Source organism: Polyergus mexicanus, unplaced genomic scaffold (assembly GCF_030449975.1).
Source record: "Polyergus mexicanus isolate NDT 795.1 unplaced genomic scaffold, iyPolMexi1.0 SCAF_7, whole genome shotgun sequence".
Lineage (NCBI taxonomy): Eukaryota > Metazoa > Arthropoda > Insecta > Hymenoptera > Formicidae > Polyergus > Polyergus mexicanus.
This window is the reverse complement of record NW_027223327.1, coordinates 3026297-3046601: the sequence shown is the minus strand read 5'-3', so window position 1 is coordinate 3046601 and position 20305 is coordinate 3026297. Positions and strand designations below refer to the sequence as shown.

Sequence of the window (20305 nt, the reverse complement as noted above, 5' to 3'; positions counted from 1 at the left end):
GCCTGATATATCATCCGATATATCTTATCCTTGATGTATCCGTACGCGTGGCGATGCGACTCCGCGATAAATCTGTGTGATGATCTCGGTCACGGTGACGGCAAGCGAATCGGGGAAATCGAAGCCGCGCTTCCGGGACGTCAATAAGATCCTGATTTATTGACGAAGGCGTAAAGCGTGCGAAAAAGATGACGGAGAGTTTGATAAACGAGTGGCTGGCGGATTGCAAGGACGTCTCGCCGTCCGAGCTTCACACGTTTGCCAACACGCTTTCGCAGGATAACGAGATCGTACGAGCGCTCTATGTACTTTTGGAAGAGCGCACTAAATACAGCGAGGTATATAGATTAATGTTTCTTTTCTTTTTAATTGAATTATCTATTGTTTACGGCAAAATTAAAACGAATTATATATGTAGTTAATATTATCTGAAAATTGTGATTATATTTGATATCAAGTGCAGTTTCTTATCATTAATAGAGATATCAATCATATGTGCATTATATTTATACATACAGAAACTGTCATATTTATTAATATATATGAGGAAAACATAAATACTATTCATAAAGTATTCATAATTTATAATTAATTATTAATTCTAAATATAATAAAGATCTGTGAAATATGTTAGCAATTTTATAAGCGTTTGTTAAAAGGATACATATTATTATTATTATAAAAGATTTATTTTTAAGACCGATTAATTATATTTCTCTAATTTTGAATTATTGTTACAGTTGATGGACACAGTATGTAATCAGTTATATAATTTTTATCGATCTCGAGAAATAGAATTACAAAGGTTCACTCTACAATTTCTACCAACGCTGATATATATTTATTTAAATTCTGCTGCACATGGTGATATTAAGGTAAAATTATACTATATATTATTAATATTAGGAGTATATGTATGACATACTATATATAACAATAATAATCTATTAATTTATCACAGACTTTTATATATATATTAGATTGCTAACAATAATGTGATAGGTAAAGTCAGGGCAGCCATTTACAATTAGGCAGAATATATATATATATATATATATATATATATATATATATATATATATATATATATATGTGTGTAGGTTGAGTTAATAACACTACTTTAATTTGCTAGCAGTTCTTAAAATATATATAATTTAATATATATATAATGAATAATATTTGATATAGCTGGGTTAACAGTCTAGTATATATATATAGAAGTCTGTGCAATTTATTTATCAACTGTGTTGTTTGTCTGTTGTGTTTTATCATCATTGCATATAATTGGTGTTTAGATAAAGTTATATAATGGAAGACATTTGTAATTTACATGACAAATAAATCTGCTATCTTGTGTTATATTTAACTATCTTATATAGTAGCATGATAAAATTGCAAGGTTATTTGTATAGCTGTCAGATTGATTTTAACTTTATTATAATTCTTGTGAAAAATGATTTCCTGAGAGTATTTTCTAAATTTTATATACATTCTGGTCTCAAACACATAATATAATTGTTAATAACATCTGATTTCCAGAGCTGTCGTTCCCTTGAGACTCTATTAATTGGATTATATAATTTAGAAGTGGTCGATAAATCAGGACAACAAAAAGCAATCTCATTTAGATTACCATCACTTGCCATGTTATCCATATACCATGAGGTATGTTGACACATACTAGATATATAAAAATGATCAAGAAATTAATAACAAAAATGTAGAATAATCATATTAAAGAAATTTTTGTACTAACAATAAGAAATTTAATTTCTAATTTAAGATTATTCCACTGCAAATTACTAGATTTTCTTAGATAATTATCTACAGCATATGTTCTTTGAAACAGCCTGCAAGTTTAGCACCAGCATCACTAACAGAAAGTGCAGTGCGTCGTTTTGAAGAGTGTAATTCAAAACTTGTGAGCTGGGGCCCATTGCAACAAGTAGAAACATTGAATGCACAAAACAGATTAAAAGTCATGACAGCTCTGCTTTTTATCTACAATCAACAACTTGGTTATATCAATAAGTTTGCTTTAGAACAATTGTGCAAGGTTGCAACAAAGTAAGTGTAATTTTTAGTCATAAATATTAAACTTGTTATATTTTCATCTTTTAATTTTTTATTTTATTTCTGGCATAGACTTGTCACTCAAGGCTTCATGAAACCAGGACATCATCAACGCTCTTCATACGGCAGTGAGTCTAGCTTTGTTCCAAGGCTTTTACCACGTATACCAGTATCCAGCCAATTTCTCTTGGAATTCTTGCATGCTGTATATTTTGCCATGTATGTAATGCGTTTTGCATTATTGCGAATTCAACAGAATTTTCCACAATCTATTTTTCATACACTTTTCTTATTACATGTCTTATTACATATTAACAAATATAAACTTAACATAGCATTTAAACTAATTTGTGCTAATACTGCATCTTCATACATAGAATTACATTTCTTCAGTAAATATCTCGGTTTGCAGGTATAACGAATGCTGGTATATAGGAAATCAAGCTGTAGAAGATATTCATAATAGAGCATGTTATGAAGCATATCCAAATGTAATGTTGGTTACCAATGCTGTACGAAATTCTGCCAGTTCTGGAGCATCAGGTAATTATTTTCATACGATTAAGCTTAAATTTGACGTTAATTTAAATATAAGATTCATATTATAAAGATAAATATTTTATAATCTCTTTTACTGTGTCTTATTGTTAGGTCAACCGAGCGATAGACCAATTGGAATTAGCGTTGCATTATCCCCGGCAACTGCCACACCAACCGTTTCAAAGTCTATGATCACAAATGCTTCCTTTCGTACTAAGAAATTACCAGGTATGGGTATATTCTTATATTGCGTTTATATCTACTATAAACTATTAATCTTTTTACGACGACATGTGATAAAAAGTAAATCTCGCAAGAGTAAAAATAATGAAGAATAAAAAAAATGTAATATCTCTTTGAGAAAATACATAATTGATATTATATATATATATATTTAAAAGTGAATTATATCTAAATTTTTATTATACAGGATAATATAATTATGTTTATTTTTGTGTTAATTTTTTCACTTGGCGAAAAGATCTTGAGAAAAAGTCTTTCGTATTAAAAAAAATTCATTCCCATATAATTTCTTTGAAATCATACACAAATTTAATTTTCATAGCCAAACGTCATTATTGTGTTTTACGCGAATTTATATATGGGCGAATATGTTTGGTGAATTAAGGTGCTAAATACTAACAGAGTATTAACATCAAAGCTATGTTTTCCATTAAAATAGCTAATTTCCATAGATAAAATTTTAACTATGTATCCGAATATTAACTATTTTACACAACAGACATACAATAACTAATACACAGAAACAGATATGCATGGACATGAATGTATCGAGTATTCTTAGGTCCAAGTTTGCATGTGACATCCCTATCTAAGTTTTATGAAATTATTGCTAAATTAAAATGTCTTTTTTGTCCCAAGAATGAATTAGTTGCCCAAACAAGTAGATATTGATATAATAACTATACACACACATTTTTGGGTAAATGTGCAATGTACTATTTACATACCCCCTTCTTACCCCGCTCACTCTTATCTGTATTTCGTGATTTGTTTGTGATAACTCGCAAAATCATGAAATACAAATAATAAAATAAAAATTGACTAAGCACGAATTCGCATGATAAAGTTTTAAAATATATATAATAAGTTAAAACGAGAGAATCCAAAGAATGTGGATTGCGCGTCTATGTCATTAGACGATCTGGATGAGAAGTTATTTGCGGTCGAATTGAGCAATTGTCAAGTCGAGAAGCAACAACAACCGGCAGTATCTAGCAGCAGCAAACGTCGTCCATGGCATTGGAAGCACACACTTCCAAGTACGATCGATAAGAAGGATATGGGCACGGGAAAGGCGCAATCTTCCTCCTCGGAGGGTTCTAGATGTGGAAGTGTATGCAGCAGCAATCAAAGTTCGCCGATAAAGTCCTCTCCTAAAAAGAGTAAAGATCAACAATTAAAGAAAACGACTCTTGACGATGCCAGTCAGAAAAATAGAAAAGATAATAACGTAAAGTGCGATACCACTTTTTCCGACGATAGATTGGCAGCTAATGCGCATCTGTATAGCGTGTTAGAGGAGCAGGCTCTGGGCGAGATTATTCGTGAATCAGTGGAAAATGTATATACAGAAGGCAACAACAGTAGATCGATCAAATTTTGCGCCAGTGCCGCACTATCATCAAACATATGGTATTATCACTTCAGTTACAACACTGTAGGATGGCGTAAATCTCATCACGCTATGATCCTTCGTCAGACTTATGGTTCATTATGTTTTCATTCAGTATACACATTAGCAGCACATGCAAAACAAATCGTTGAGTTGTAATAATCCATGTGAACGTGGATGTATTCCTTTCAGAAGTATCACTCCCAGCTATAATGAGACATACGCATAAAACAAAATCTAAACAGAAACCAGCGCATGACTGGAAATATGCATGTCGTCACGGCACATTTATCTTCCCGCACCGAGAAATTCAAGTATATTGCTTAACTAAAAAATGTACTTGATGTATTTTTTTCCTCTACTAATTGTATTTCTTATCTGTTTCTCACACTTATTCTCGTTTCAATGTTACTTGTGCAATTAGTTTTCTTTTTTGTTTTCTGCATTATATATTTTTCTCTCTACATAAATGTAAATCTTACATTTTTAATATTTTCCACTTCCTGTAAATATTCTTTTCCACTCGAATTTACGATATATCTATGTATTATAAACATATAACTAAAAAAAAATAAAAGAGATATTGGTTGTTACATACATATTGCAATGCATTTTCGTTGAAAACAGATACATGTTCCTTTATCATGTAATGTAATTTATATGCTATTTAAACATATAATTTTATTAATAAAATAAATCACACATAAATTTATGTCACACATAAGATATCTGATATATGCAATTTATAAATCATTATGTAGAATGTATATATATATATATATATATATATATATATATATATGTTTTGTTGCCTCTATCTAAGAGACGCTTGTTAATTTTCAATATTGCTTTTATTATTGTTAACTCTAATTTGACGGTAAAACTTTATTTACTTATAGATACAGAGAGAGAAAAACCAATATTGTATAAAAATTTTCTTTTGTCCCCAGATGACATACCAATACAAGTTGTAAAAGATGAAACTATTGGAGAAGGTAAAAGTAACTTGGTATCAATCACAGAGGAACAAGAATCAACAATAGAACCGAGCCGTATTGGTTCCATGAGACAATCAAAGGATCAAAAGACTGCTTCAAAGATTACAAATTTTCCTGTACTCGGCAAGAAACCTAAAGAGAAAGAGGGGAAGATAACGAAAAATACTCACATTGTTTTGTCGGAAAAGGAGAAGAAGCTTGGTTCTCAAACGATATTGAAGGAGAACATTAAAGGAAGTTTATCAATGTTAACTAGTGAGCAACAAGCGGAAGTCGATGGAAATATTAACGGATGTGCGATCCGAAAGAAAAATAACAGTATAGAAAACAATACAATCATAATAGATTCAAACGTTGCATTGATTGAAAATGAGAGACTGGCATCACACTTAAGTAGTGATGTTACCGATGGTAGTATGGAAAATTCTATCAATTTAAGATCACATAACGAAACAGAGTCTAGTATAGCTTCTTCTATCCAAGTTAGCTCTGTTTAATGACGATAAAAATCTATAAGGGATATAAAGTGTTATACATATAAATAATAATGGGCTGAAAAAACACATTAAACAAATAAGTCGTTCTCTTCCAACTAGCAAATCTGATAAAATCCATGTATAATGTATACATGTTGCCTTTTCCTAGAATTATTTAAGATCACATACACTATTTTTTCAATAATAATACGTGTACATTACCATTGCATTGCAATATTTCGAATAGGAATCATATATTTTTCTTGACACGTAGCAATCTCTTAGTCTCAGTCCATTACTCTATTGATCTCCATGATAAATCTAAACAAATGGGAGAGGGAACAATATGAATTAAAGGATGATTGTTTAGTGTTTTGTTCATATTAGTACATATTGACTAATTTTTGTAATTAAAAATTTCTATAATTTATTCTATATATTTTATAAATATACATCAGAATATATGGTATTGTAATTTCCTTATCCTGATACGGTTATCGAGTTTCACTTCTAGAAATTATAGATCATTATTATAATGCAGAAAACACAAGTATTATCACAATGCAATGTAATATCAATATATATTTATGTTTAACCCAGATGTGCCTTGATGCACTTGTGATGAAACTTTCTTTATCGTCCCAGATATGTAGATAATAAATTTGTGATGAAGGGAAAAGAGGAAGAATGTCTAAATAAAATTGCAAGTTGCTTAATTATTAAGCGCAATAAATATGTATCTGTACAAATATAGAGTATCAGGCATATCTGGGTTGAATAATGTAAATCTGCTATTATTTTTGTCATAATTGTTCCAAAATGATATTAAGAATTCGTGACGAATCATTTGTTTTTGCAAACAGTTGTAAACATTTATGTATATAGATGTATACATGCACACATATATGTATATATATACAAAATGCTCCAAAACTTTATGCGAAATTAACTAAAGAATGTAGTTTTATTAATTTTTTAATTCTATAAAATTTATTTTGCAAGTCCTTTTTTCAATCATTTAACTCGGAAATCATTGATACCTCGACATTTTGGCCACAAAATCCACTATTCAAAGATTCATTCGGTGATTTTGAAACATCTTATATATATTATATATATGTAATTGTTGGAAATAATTATGCGAAACTTGAATATAAGAGATTTTATTCTTACGTGAACCTTGATTCACGTTGAAAACGATCAACTAGTCGAGAAAATATGCTATTTGTGTATAAAAAATTGGGAATAGAATAGCACAGAAGTGTTCTTCAACGAATTTAAAATTCGAGATTTTGTATCATATTTTATTACATGTGTCTCTCTCTCTTTCTCTCTCTCTCTCTCTCTCTCTCTCTCTCTCTCACTCTCTCTCGATTTATATTTAAATTCCAGAAAGCGCTTGATCAGGTTGCAATCAGATATAATCAACTTTCTAAACTTTTCAGCTCAATATATTCAGCGACATAGAAATTATGAAAAAGAATAACGAAAAAGAGCCATGGTCCCTGGAGAGATGCAATATGTATAGTTCTAAAATTTCCAATTTGCATGTATATCTCCTTGCAATGTACAGATGTACAGATGTACAAATATATATACAAAGTTGATGAACAGACAAAAGATACATCACACACATTGTGTGTTCGTTAATCAATTTTTTTTTTTATAATTTTGGAAAAGTCGATTCCATGTTTGTCAAAGGATACAATGTTCAATTCCCAATTCTTTATGTTCATTCTGAGTGCACACAAAGTTGTATTAATCTATATCAATGTGTAAATATATATAATTAAAAAATATTAACTGTATAGAGAGAATGGAGAGAAGAAAATATTTAACTCAAATATAAAGAACCATATGTCATAAACTGCATTTGTTAAAATAAGTCGGTTAACTATTCCAAACTGTAAAACAATATATTATTATGAGAATAGGGCACATTGGAATCGATACGATGTTTAATTCACTGATTAATTTAATTTCCTTACGGCCTATATTGTATTAATTAAAATGTAACATAGATTATAAAAATACATTGAAGTTATCCGAAAAAGGATTGATGGTAACAATGATAAATGGAAATATTATTACTTTATTTATGTGACTCTTTACAATCATTTCTTATATTCGATATAATAAAGAGTTGAGAAATTTTCTTTTAAAATACAATATATTATTGACATATTTAATTATTTTTATGCAAAAATATATGCAGATTATTGCTCCATTATCTTTACATTTATATTATTTAAATTAAATTTTTACACACACAGTAGATATAGATTACCATATATATGTGTAATAGACATTAATTTGTTCCTTTCTTTTTTATTTATCCAAGAGATATATAATCCTTTCATTGTATTATATTTTGCTCCCTAATTTTTAGAGCGATATTATTGGATCTTTGTATCTTTTTTGAGAAATCTGCGTTTAAAAAATATTTAATTTTTTAAAGATTAGATTCTCTTAGATTTTTTTTTATTTATACGAATAAATTCAAACCATTTTTAGACAATAGTGATTATCGAGAGATATTCTCAAAGTACTTTTTAGAATATGAAATGAAATTTGTGATTCAGATTCGCTATCAATTTTACAAATTCGTGACTGTAAATCCTCGATTTGACCACGAAAGGAAAATAAGTAGCTCTCTCTTTTATACGACAGCTAAGGAAGACAAACGGACGGATTATCGTACTATCTTTCCTCCTGATTCTATTCACATCGGTGCCAGCTTTTGTCAGACGATTTATTTATTTCTTACTATCACATTTTGTATCACGTTTGAAAGATTTATTGAATTTAGGACTGCAAGAGATAATAAAGAAAAATTTAACGTGATAGATATTATTAGAAGACAAGCGTCCAATTCAATCCCCGAAGATATAAAGATCCAAATCTCTGAGAATACTAGCGTATATATAAGATAATATGTAAAAATCATTATATTTAAAACTTCTCGATATCTTTGGATTCTCAAGAACATCGAGAATTCTCTGAATTCTTTTCGAATCCCCACCGATCCGTTCAAAAATTATTTAACTTTCACGAGAGTTTAACTTCTAACTTTGCATTTTTGTTTTCCGAGAGGGAATCTCTTTTTCAAGTTTTAAATTTTTATTCTATTTTTACGATAACCGTTTCTTTCAATCACCAAATTTCAATTCGTTTCAAAAAATTGGATCATCCCCTTGTCAATGCCGCACGCGGGCATGTCGACCGCTACATGACACAATACGCGCGAACTGAGCGTGACGTATATCAATTATTATCTGGGGATGACAATTAATACGCCAGAAATTTCGGCCGTATCGGGAATAGATTATTAACAGATGATACAGTTATGTGTCGCGACACAAGCATGACGAATCGACAATATTAGTTTCATGCTACAGGAAACGTGCGTCATATATTAGGTCGTTGGAGACATTTACAGATGCAAAATATTCTTTTCAATCGCCTCGTACAGTATACACTGTGGCTCTTTCATCTGATAAAATTCTTTGATTTCTGAAATAGATATTCGAAGTAATTACTATAAATAATTAACAGAGAAAGAGAGAGAGAGAGAGATCAGTGTACCATAAATAACATTATATAGCATTGTAGAGCAATACGTTATTCAAATAATTACAAAAATTATTTCATATATCTGTTATCATTTTATCATTAATCCAGACAGCACCCAATATTTATAAATATAAATATTATTTTACTATTTATTTTTTTGAAATATTATATAAATATTTTATACATATTTTGTATAGATTAAGAGAAGAAATGAAAACTTTATTCGATATATTTTATTAAAATATGAACTAAATATGTTATATAATATTTATGGTAAGAAAAAAATAAATATTTATAGTAATATTTTATAATAAATATTTCTCAATATTTTTATAAATATTTCTATGATATTTATGACAAATCTTTATGATCTATTAAATCTAAAATCACAAAAATATTTATAAAATCAAATAATTATTAGAAATATTTTATACATATTTTATAAATATTGTGTGCTATCTGAGAAATTGTACTCAGCAAATTTTTGCTTTTGGTTTCAATCGATTAGCTGCTTTTACTCTTTGTCGAAAAATTTTGTTTGACTTCTGCTATATAAAAGACTCTGCCATTATTGAATATAATGAAATTGGATTTAATATCTTTATAAAATTATTTTTCCGCTGATAAAAACATATCCTGCTCTTTACAACATTGCAAAGCTTGAGATATCTAGATATTTACGTAATTGCAAAAAACTGAAAATTTTCTCTAACTTTTAAGTTAACTTTTATTATAAAATCATATAATACTGATCAATAAGCCGACATAAAATGCTAAATTGAAAAAGCTTAAATTGTATATAGAATTACAATAAGATTTTTCATAAATCGTATTTCTTGGTAAGAAAAAATTAAAGCTGTTAATAAAAAAAAAATCAGCTTTCATTTAATGCTTACTATTATTGACATTACGTAATTAAATTAATTATATCTTATTATTATTATTAATTATATCTTTATGAATTACAAGAGTTTCAATCTTTTCAATTCAACAATTCTTATAATTTGACTTTATTATTGTATCTTCAAAATCTAATAAAGGGGGAGATAAGGAGGTTGAATTCTTTTAAATTCTTTGGACAAACACGTACTTTTAAAAGTATGTTTGTAATGGTGTTTAAGTTGTCCGAAAATGGTATATCCAACTTTCGAATGCAATTCTTTACAGTTCTCCGTATATAGATTCTGTAATAACTCTCTTCGAGGGAGAGGAGAATCTGGAGATATTGCACGTCGCATCCTTCCCTTCATCTGGAAAGAGATATCAGAATTTACATGTGTGTGTTTGCGCACTCGTGTGGGCGCACTTGTGTGACCTCTATTCGGTATCGCGCTCCGAACACTCGTCAAAGGGTTGCATTGTGATATCGGCGCAGCTTCACGAATTCCGCCGCCGACCTCTCTGGAATTACCATGCTACGCTCACGCTTCGACGACGATCGCTCGCTCGCGTATCAATATCAGACTCCGTCCAAAGCCCAGGATATTAAGCCACCTCTCCTCTCCCTCCCTTTTCATCGGCGAGCATCAATCCGCTCTGATAATGCAACCACCTTCTTCCCCTCCCTTCGAGGAAAATCCAGAGAATTTCTCCTGTTCGCCCACCCCTGCATGTGTACGTTTGCGACGGAGCTTATCGCCGTCATCGCGTTCCCGCGAGCGAGGAATGATAATCAAATCGCGTGAACTAAACAGAGAACTCTCGGGCCGCTGGAGAATGACTGAAGGAGAGACGTGCGGCGATCCGCAAACTCCGAGATATAGAGGAAATTTCGGAAAATTAATGAGAATGCATTTTGCGAAGCGACGAATGTTCCATTCGCGCGAAAATCGGGAAACTGCAACTTGCAATTGTCCTTCTCTTCCCATTCCTATCTGGATGCAATCTCTGGAAGATGTTTGTAAACAAAAGATAAAAATATATATTATAATCCTGCAATCTATAAAATTAAAAATTAGTCTCTTATAATTCGTTGAATTAATTTTTCTAGATAAACTAGAGATAAAGAGAATTGACAGGGTAATTAATTCTCGATCTATAATCCTTGCAATCGCAAATTAATTGTATACAGTTCTTTTTTTTTTAATTTTCTTTTTCTTCTTTCTCTCTCGGATTTTTTTAGTACAAGAAACGCTGCAAATCGGCACGTATACGTGTTGCGACAGCTCTTTGACAATTCCGATCCCCGAGGAAGAGAATTTATCACTGTGTCATATGTTGTTATATTATGTCAGACCATACATTGGCAGAGAACACACGAGTTTAATGTGACACAGCGTTGAAATGTCCAATCCCCTGCGATATATTGATAGAATCTACTGTCAAAATATTGGTACGCTATTATAGCATTTTAGTTGGCGGATTTAAGCGGTTACAATATAACAAATCTATTATCAGAACCATTCATCGGTTTCTATATATGCCGCCGTCACACATTCTGTCAGCAGATTTTTATTTTTCTTTTCAATTTTTTTGCTGCAAAATTCTGTCGATATCGTTGAACACGATGATAAACCCTTATACCAAATTCGTAACGCTTCTCCATTGATGGCGCGAAGCTTGTATTGTACAACAGATACCTTGCGAAATCTGCTCTCAACAAGCTACCTGCAATTGAAACAAACGTGAGAAACAGAAGGCTTTTTAAAAATTAAATGTGAAGCTAAAAATACTTTTTTTAAATTAATAATTAATTTTTATAAACAAATTTCTGTTAATATATAATATCTTTCTGATAATAATAATTAAAATATCTTGATAATTAATTTTCTAATATTAATGTACTATAAGGTATATCAAAAGATAATTATAAGAAACATAATTATTACTTTTATTAATAATTAAATAATTAAATATTAATAAGTGAATAATTATTAATAAATATTCATGGCGAGCTATAATCAATCCCACGTTCTCATTTAACATTTAAGATTTAACATTTAATCGAACCATGCACTGAGAAAAAAGTTGTTAACTTGACTAAACGCGTTCAGCTGATTACTATTTCTTTAATTGAAATATTGAAATATTTAAATTAAATACGACCTTTTAAATTTAACATGATGTATTTAAATATTTAAATTAAAAAAATAGTAATCAGTTGAACGCATTTAGTCAAGTTAACAACTTTTTCTTTTCTCAGTACGCGAACGATTTAATAATTCATCTCTTCTCCGCACCCTTATTAGGGGAATATATTTGTATTTGATCATTGATAGGAATATATATACATTTGTCAATGCTGCCGTTTCGCGGGTGGCAAAGGGTTAATCGAATCGAGTAATCCCGTCCGATTGAGTCAATTCAAAAGGGCGGGGGAAGGGGCGATTCTCTCGCGCGCTTAACGAAGGGCTCGCAGAAGCGAGAGCTCGAGAGACCCTTCCTCGGCACTCGATAATTCAACGAGCGAGCGATATCCGCTCGTATTCTTACTTGGAAATCAATAACGAAACTACGACGGGCCTTCTTCGTCATCGGAGCCCGACCTACTGTGCAAGGCACGTATCCCCGTGAGTTTTTTTTTTTTTTTTTTTTTACCGTGGGCGAATGGAGGAGAAAGAGAGGGCGAAGGAGAGGCAATTGAAGCGGAGAAAGTGCACAAATCCTTTCTTCGGTCGCGGTCCGTAAAACACTCTGTCCGACACCGGCGTAGAATAGGCAGGAACCTGACTGTGAATTCAATGTAACTTCGCCGGAAGTACAAAGCTTCGTCCACCCTCAACCCCTCTTCTTTCCGCACCGTCTGCTCCGAATTTCTTTCGGCTCCTTTCTTTTTCCCATCCGCGTTGGCAAACGATCAAACCGCGCCCGCCTCCCCCCCCCCCCCTTCCGAGCAAATCCTTTATTGGACCTAATACCTAATTGGTGAGAACGACGGAATGATAAAAGGTATGATAGCGCGATTGAGTGTCTCGTTTTATATAGCATACATATGTATAGTATTTAGTATGAAAGAAAAGTAATAGAAAGAGGAAGGGATTCACCGCTTTCACTAGTTTTTTTTTTCCAATCCCTGGAGAAAAGAATTTACATCAATCTCGAAAGAGAAAACCTGCTGAAAAGTTTCATTAAGCGAGAGGGATGAGATAAGATCCCTTTTTACAATCTCGTCTTTCTCGCACGAAAGTCGTTCGCGATTGAAACACAAGAAAATCTTTATTACCCCGATTTTCCTTCTTATTATCCGATACTAAATTTAACGAGAACAGATTTAATTGAGATCGTCTTTTCGTCAAAGAGTTGTGGAATTAATCCAAGTCTTAATCCTAAGATTCTCGGGGTTCTCATAACGAGCTATTAGCTTAATAAGCTAGATTTTGGAGTAGCTTTTGGAGCGCGGATTAAAAAATTATTTTCTCAGAAATATATATTTATATATATTTCTGAGAATATAATATAATATAATTTTCTACCAATAGGTTTTAATGCAAATTTGAAGTTAATGATGCAATCTATAAAATAATTATAAAACATATCTTCACTCACCTTCATCGATATGTTCGTTCCAGCAAAACCGTCATTCATGCTTAAATTCTATTAATTTCGCCTTGATTAATCAATTATGTATTTAATTGCTTATATAATATAATGCGTTTACCTAAACTACATATGCAATAAGCTAACGATGGTAATTATTAAAGTAATATTCGTATCAAAAGCGCACGATAGGCACACATATACACACATACACACACATGCACCAAACACCACACAAAAAAAAATTTATGCGCGAGCAAATTATTTTGTATAATTATTTATACAAGTTATGTTATACAAATCTAAATATTTTTGCAAGATTTAATAAAAAGTAGTTTAATATATATTGCATAGAAATTATATAGAGAGAGATTAGTAATATTTAATTAATAAAATATTAATGTCCTATAAAGATTTAAAAGTTTAATGACTCAAAAAATTCAAGAATCCGGAGAATCAAAATTTAAAAATTCTTAAAGAGCAAACAACTTACTTAAATTTCTAAAATTAGTTTATTTGAGCGTTGAGGAATATGAAACTTATGCCTTGATCGAATAATTCAAGAATTTAAAATTTAGCCACGGATCGAAAGTTTTTCAATTATATAATGACTAGAAATATTCAAATTTATCAAGCGAATCATCATCAACGATCGCACACATCACGTAAAATTAACACGATTGTTGCAGTCAAATAAAGCCAGCCTTAAAAATTATTCCCTTTTAAGGCTAAAAATCTTTTTTCGGCAAAACTTTTTATTTTTCCTTTAATTATCCTCATATTAATATTTTTTAATTATAATTATATAATATAATACAAAATAAAAAGATAATATATATATATATATATATATATATATATATATATATATAATAAATATAATACAATATATAATGTAACATCGTATAACATGTGATTTCTATAATGCATTTGTATTTACATAACTGTATATGACACAATATTACTCTTATACATTTATATTATTTAACGCGTTCTCTTACGAAATTAATTTGGAAGCGAATCTGTATAGTTTGAAATTTTTAACGATACCGTCCACGGCATCAGAAAGCTGGAAAGGATTAATGAGCGTTACTCCTTAATTTGCTTTTACATTAATACATAATTACAGGTGCAAGCTATTCGTAATCCGCGGAACATGCTGACGAAGCATATTTTGATCTTGGAAAGCCCGTGACCCGAGATCGATTTGCCGCAGGAAAGGGCGAATTACTCCCTAAGGGTTAATGAACGGTTCGTTAATGACGTACTAGAATGCGATCAGTTTTGCTCGAGAATGCCAAATGTCGTAATTAATCTAATGGATTAATTTTTCATTATTCCACGAATATTCGACATCATCAAGATATGAAAAATCGATATGTGTGTCACGCTTTTCTTACGGATAATGTTTTTATTCTCTGATGTACATATTCTCTTAAATAACTTTTTTTTATATTTAAAACCAGCCCTTGTAATTAATTCGAAGAATGTCCCCTCCAGATATTTTTCAATAATTAAAATTCATATCTCCTTGAAATAATTATTATCTTAATTATTACGCTCAAGTCGAGAGAGATTATTTAATCAATTTTAATCCGGAAAGAACTGCTTTTCATGTATTGGTTTCAATTATTTGTAGCGTGACTTTATGAATTAAAATAAATCAGAATTTTTATTCTTCTCAGAAATAAAATTAAATTCTCTTCGTAATAATAAATAAAATATTTTAATTAATTTTATTAGAAGAAATTCTGTATTGATTGTTGATTCTAATCGGGGGAAGTAACATGTAATTTTATCACAAAATTTGAGATCATTACACTTGATCGAAAATTTGACAATCTTACCTTTCAGTCACATTGACACATAATAACTGTCACTCGCGCGATGAAATCATGTAATGGAAAACGGAGAAGAGAATTTTAATCAATTACAACGGAAATACTGCATTTGCTCTAGCTGTTTATTTTTCACTTAACCATGGAGTTACACGGTAACTTCCTCGGAAAATCTGCTCTTGTCGTCGAGGTTGATAATTATGGCATGTGTTCTAGCGTGTCCGGATCTACTCTTGGATTTGTCCCTTAAATCGGCCTCTTTACTTTCCCTCCCGTGACACGTTTCCCTGTCGACCTCCTCGACGACATGCTCCGAGGATGTCGACACGGCGACGTCCTCGTCGATTTTCTTCGATTCTGACATCTCATTATCCTTCGATGGATCCTGCTTGTTCTTTCTCCCGAGTCCGTTTCTTTCAATACACGCGCGACATCGATTCTCATTCTGCAAATCGTTTCCTAAACAAAAGTAGAATTACCTGCTCGCAGATTCTACGAGAGATGCAGCGCAAAATTAATAAATCATTCTAAACGATCGCAGAAAAGGAGGGAGAGAGAGAGAGAGAGAGAGAAAGAGAGAGAAAGAAAAAGAGAGAGATGAATAAATAAATAAAACTTCCATATACCCAATCGGATATTTCCGATTTCTATAGAAAAGATCTAACTGAATTGGGCAATTTTCGATAAGTTTATTTTATAATGTTATTTATTTTCCCTCTTTCTCTTGCCTTTCAATACGTCAGGAGCAGTTTCCTTTCCAGCGTTTTCTTTTGCGCCTTTTAACTTTCACCTTTAAATGTAGTAATGTAAAAATATACCCTTTTCTGATAGAATTTTTTTTCTGATTTTTTTATCTCTCTCTCTCTCTTTCTCTTAAATTGCGTCTCTTATTCACCTGTTATTTCAAAACCAAAAAAATGTCTCTGATTTTATTTTCGACTGTTGGCTTCGAGCTATAAAATAAATTCGTTTTTTCCTTAATTCGAATCTTTTGCCGAGAATTTTATTTCCGACTAATGCGGAAATTTTCATGTTAATCTCGAAAAACGGTTACAGCACATGTTCCACAATCTGATTTTTCGCCATAAAATTCAACATGCGGGTAAACTTTTCTCTATATACCTGATCGATCCTGCTCTTGAGACCCTTGACAAGCTTGTCCAAGATTAGTTTCCTTCGTCGATTTATCGAGATCGTTCGACTGAATGATACTAGTCGAAATAGCTTGAATGGTGGATACTTGAGCTTCGATGCGATTTGAAGCGTCTAGCATGGCCGCTAGCTTGCTGACTAACTCCTGATTCCCTAATAAAATGTTCTTCTCCTTCAGGACTTCTAACTGGTTGAGCAAACGGCGAAATTCCTCCTGGAAATAAGTATCCCTTACCCTTACCTTATATCTAACTTAAGATGCTAAAAAATTACAATTTTTAAATTCCAGAAATCAGATTCCAAGACCTCCGAGATATGTATTGTACAATATTTCTAAGGGTTTAAGAACTTTCTTCAGGTTTTAAAACTTTTAACCCAAAATTTTTAAGATTTTAATGTTTTTTTTATTTTTTTCAAGATTCTATAGCTTAAAGAAATCCATGAGATCCCAAGATACTACAAGACTGTAAAGTCTTAAAGTTTTAAGATTTAAAAAGAATACACACTGCGCTCGTTCTTCTAAAACTTCAAGACTTCAACAATTTTTAGCTCTTACTATGCAAAGGGGATTGAGCTAGCTATATAATAATAATAAAAAAAAAAAAAAAAATTCGCACTCTAGATCTACTAGATACTAGATAATGTTTAGCTAGGAGAAAGCGCTATGGCTTTAGGCTATACTCTCCGGAGATTAGTAAGTCCGGCGATTTCGGCTTACCGTGGCGGAGTCGCTCTCCTCGGCAAAATTACCCTGCTGAAGCGATATAGAGTTGGTCTGGTTACTGGTGCCCTGCGGACGACTGCTCTTCCCCAAGAATTTGCCAGTCGCGCCGCAAAGTTTGCCGATCGTCTCCTCCTTCCCCCCGCCGCGGAACACCACGTAAGCCTTCGTTAAATTCGACGTATGTAAAAATCAAACTTACGCACCATCGGGATTTCTATTCAGGCTAGTAGGAGAGGATTTACAGTAATCTTGCGGGAGATTGAAGTAAATGGAAAACGAAATGGAAATCGCGCTTTCCGATTTAATCGCATCTTGTTGCCGATCGAATTTTATATATATGGTATCTCTCAGCTTCATCTGACACCGCGAGATAATCTCGATACCGTCACAACAAATGTCAAATAAAGAGAATAATTCTCTATATATATAATAAATTTACAGAGCATCTCTATGCAATCAAAATAAATATAATATTATTTTATTCTCCTTTATTTTAAACGGAATTGAAAATATTCTCCAAAATAATATTTTTATTATCCTTTTAGAGTTTTATTTAAATAAACCGATATATTAAATTAAATATTTCAAAAATTACGACTCCTGCAAATTTGTTGAAAAAAGAAAAATTCATTAAAATATGTTATACTAAAGTCCAATTTAAAACATTCTTTTACAAATTATTTAATACGTAAAATAAATTTGACGATATCGAGAAGATATTTAAATGTAAAAAATAAATCTTCGAGTAAAAACGCGGGCGCGTTGGAGCGAAAGATATAACACAATTGTCATAGTAAATGCATATAAATAATATTTCTTACTTTACTACCGAATATCAGGCATAGCAGCAATGTGACGGTAAGCTGGGTATGGCAGAAAAATATGATGTACAATAAATCGGGATTGGCCGGCGATTGCAGGAACAACCTGCAGCAACGGGAAAGAAATTATTCAGAGCTGTTAGCCGCACGAAGCGTTATCGTGACGTAAGAACGAGCCGTGCTATACCGTAAGTTGTCCCAGATCTCCTCCGTGTTATTTTTTCTTTTCTTTTCTTTCTTTCTTTTTTTTTTTTTCTTTTCTCCAGAGCTCGAAAATATTCAAATTGCATTCCTGACATTAGATCGCGACGTTCCTATATTTAACGTGTTCGGACACCCGTTTAATGAATTTCGGAAATATCTTTTTCTTCTACAAGAAAATCGATAAAAAAGATTCCTCGATAGAGAGAAAGTGCTCGAGTAGCAAGAAAACAGAATCTTCTGAATAACGAACAGCAATAGGCTCGGAATACTAAGTAAGAGAAACTAGCAGATAAGAGCTAAGGTTATTGGTGCGCAAATTTTTTATTCGCATCGATGGATTAAAAGACGATCTGTTACGTACATTCTTAATGCTTATGTATTACTAAAATTCAACAGAAAAAAAAAAAAAGTTTACGCCCCAATAATCGCGCCTTGATTCTTATTTGCCAGTTTTCCCCCGCTTAGTACTGTCAGGATCTCTTGTATTCCCGATTTGAAAATTTATCGCCGCAGGATAATGGAATAATAAACATTAAAAATCACGCACGCAGTAATCAACTATCAATATCAAATTCTCTTAGAAGAAATATCAATTATAAATTCGTCAAAGAGAATCCATCGTTAAATCGCAATTGAAGTGATTTATTCCCGAAAAGAGAGAATCGTTAACATAAAATTTACATTTAAAATAGGGACTACTTTAAATGAATTTATATTATGCATTTCAGAGTTAAACTCTCTTGAAATGTATATATTTTCAAGAATTCTATTTAATTCTATTTTTAAATCAATTTTATTTTGCGTGTTGTGTTTTCAAGCGCGCTGCAAATTCAAATAATTAAAGAAATAATTAAAATATATAATATTATTATTTTTTAATATTCACAAAATATCGGATACGCGAATAATTTCGTCTTATAAACGTTTATCGAAAGAGAGTGATCGATGATCATTTTAAATAATCGGTGGTATAAAAAGGCGATCTTATAACTTACATTGAAACGTTGAGGAAGACTGATAGTAGAAATTCGTTGTAAATGGCCATTGAAATGAATCGACTCTCGTTAAACTCCGAGGGAGTTTTTCTTACTACGATGCACAGGCGGATGCCCCACACGAGGAACATCACCTCGACTGAAATCACGTGAAATTCCAAGTCGCATTAGTCTCACAACGGTAAACCTCCCGTGTTTTACCCGAAAAAGTATCCGTAGAGCCGTAGCTAGGCGTTATTTGTACCCAATGGCTGGAATTTCAATTTCCGTCCTCGGTTTACCAATTTATATACGCATATATGTAAAAATCAAAGTGAGAACGCCGATGCACTCTAGTTACGACTCCGTACAAATCAAAGGATCCAAGAATTCACAATGAGATCTGAATCGCGTGAAAGGATCCTTAAACGTTTAAAATCACACGCGATTTTTTGGCTAATTAAGGACGGTATGTATCATATGTCAAAATATTGATAGAAGCATAAAGATTTCGTAGACTTTCCTACTATTTCTTCTGAGTATCTGTGCAAAATCCGAGCGCAATTCTCTTAACGATTTAGAAATTATTGAAATTTAAAATTATTATTAACTTTTATGGAAAATCATGTATTATAGTACTAATTGACAAATTAAACAATGAAAGAAACATTGCCAACGAAATAAAAATTTTCACATATATTAAGAAAACTCTAATAAATATTTGTGTAAAACTTGATTTAGATCCATTTACTCGTTTAAAAGGCATTTACTAAAAATTGTAGAAAAATATTATCTTTCTCTTTCTCAAATTACTCGTTTT

At 31.6% G+C, this 20305-nt stretch overlaps 2 protein-coding genes across 9 annotated transcripts in view; one reads left to right on the top strand and one right to left on the bottom strand.

Annotated features, from left to right (window-relative positions):
- Nucleotides 1-188: 188 nt before the first annotated feature.
- Nucleotides 189-7835, top strand: Hyccin (PI4KA lipid kinase complex subunit hyccin). Of its 3 annotated transcripts, none has more exons than XM_070298653.1 (9): nt 189-338; nt 741-875; nt 1540-1665; nt 1850-2067; nt 2146-2292; nt 2486-2616; nt 2725-2841; nt 3774-4269; nt 5200-5287. In XM_070298653.1, coding segments are annotated over exons 1-9 (1521 nt in total). In that variant the 3' UTR covers nt 5201-5287. The 3 variants fall into 3 exon arrangements, with proteins under 3 accessions (XP_070154754.1, XP_070154755.1, XP_070154753.1); XM_070298654.1 differs by lacking the exon at nt 5200-5287 and having other exon boundaries at nt 3774-4019; nt 4120-4248; XM_070298652.1 differs by lacking the exon at nt 3774-4269 and having other exon boundaries at nt 5200-7835.
- A 7879-nt stretch (nt 7836-15714) lies between these two features.
- LOC138935208 (metabotropic glycine receptor) overlaps nt 15715-20305 on the bottom strand; it is a 91558-nt gene continuing 86967 nt past the window's right edge. For 4 of the 6 annotated variants that reach the window (XM_070299651.1, XM_070299653.1, XM_070299652.1 and 1 more), the window contains 5 exons: nt 19507-19645; nt 18308-18413; nt 17481-17648; nt 16733-16976; nt 15715-16069 (listed from right to left, as the gene is read on the bottom strand). In XM_070299651.1, the coding sequence (XP_070155752.1) occupies nt 15759-16069; nt 16733-16976; nt 17481-17648; nt 18308-18413; nt 19507-19645 (968 nt within the window). In that variant the 3' untranslated portion in view covers nt 15715-15758. Of the gene's footprint in view, nt 16103-16505; nt 16564-16732; nt 16977-17480; nt 17649-18307; nt 18414-19506; nt 19646-20305 lie in introns of all 6 variants that reach the window. The other 2 variants (XM_070299655.1, XM_070299656.1) reach the window with 2 other exon arrangements.

Bases quoted from the DNA above. Each gene is read 5' to 3' on its own strand.
- Hyccin (XM_070298652.1), top strand. From the start codon at position 189: ATGACGGAGAGTTTGATAAACGAGTGGCTGGCGGATTGCAAGGACGTC. The intron at 339-740 runs GTATATAGATTA...TTATTGTTACAG, and splicing joins AGCGCACTAAATACAGCGAG to TTGATGGACACAGTATGTAA. The intron at 2,842-5,199 runs GTATGGGTATAT...TTTTGTCCCCAG, and splicing joins TCGTACTAAGAAATTACCAG to ATGACATACCAATACAAGTT.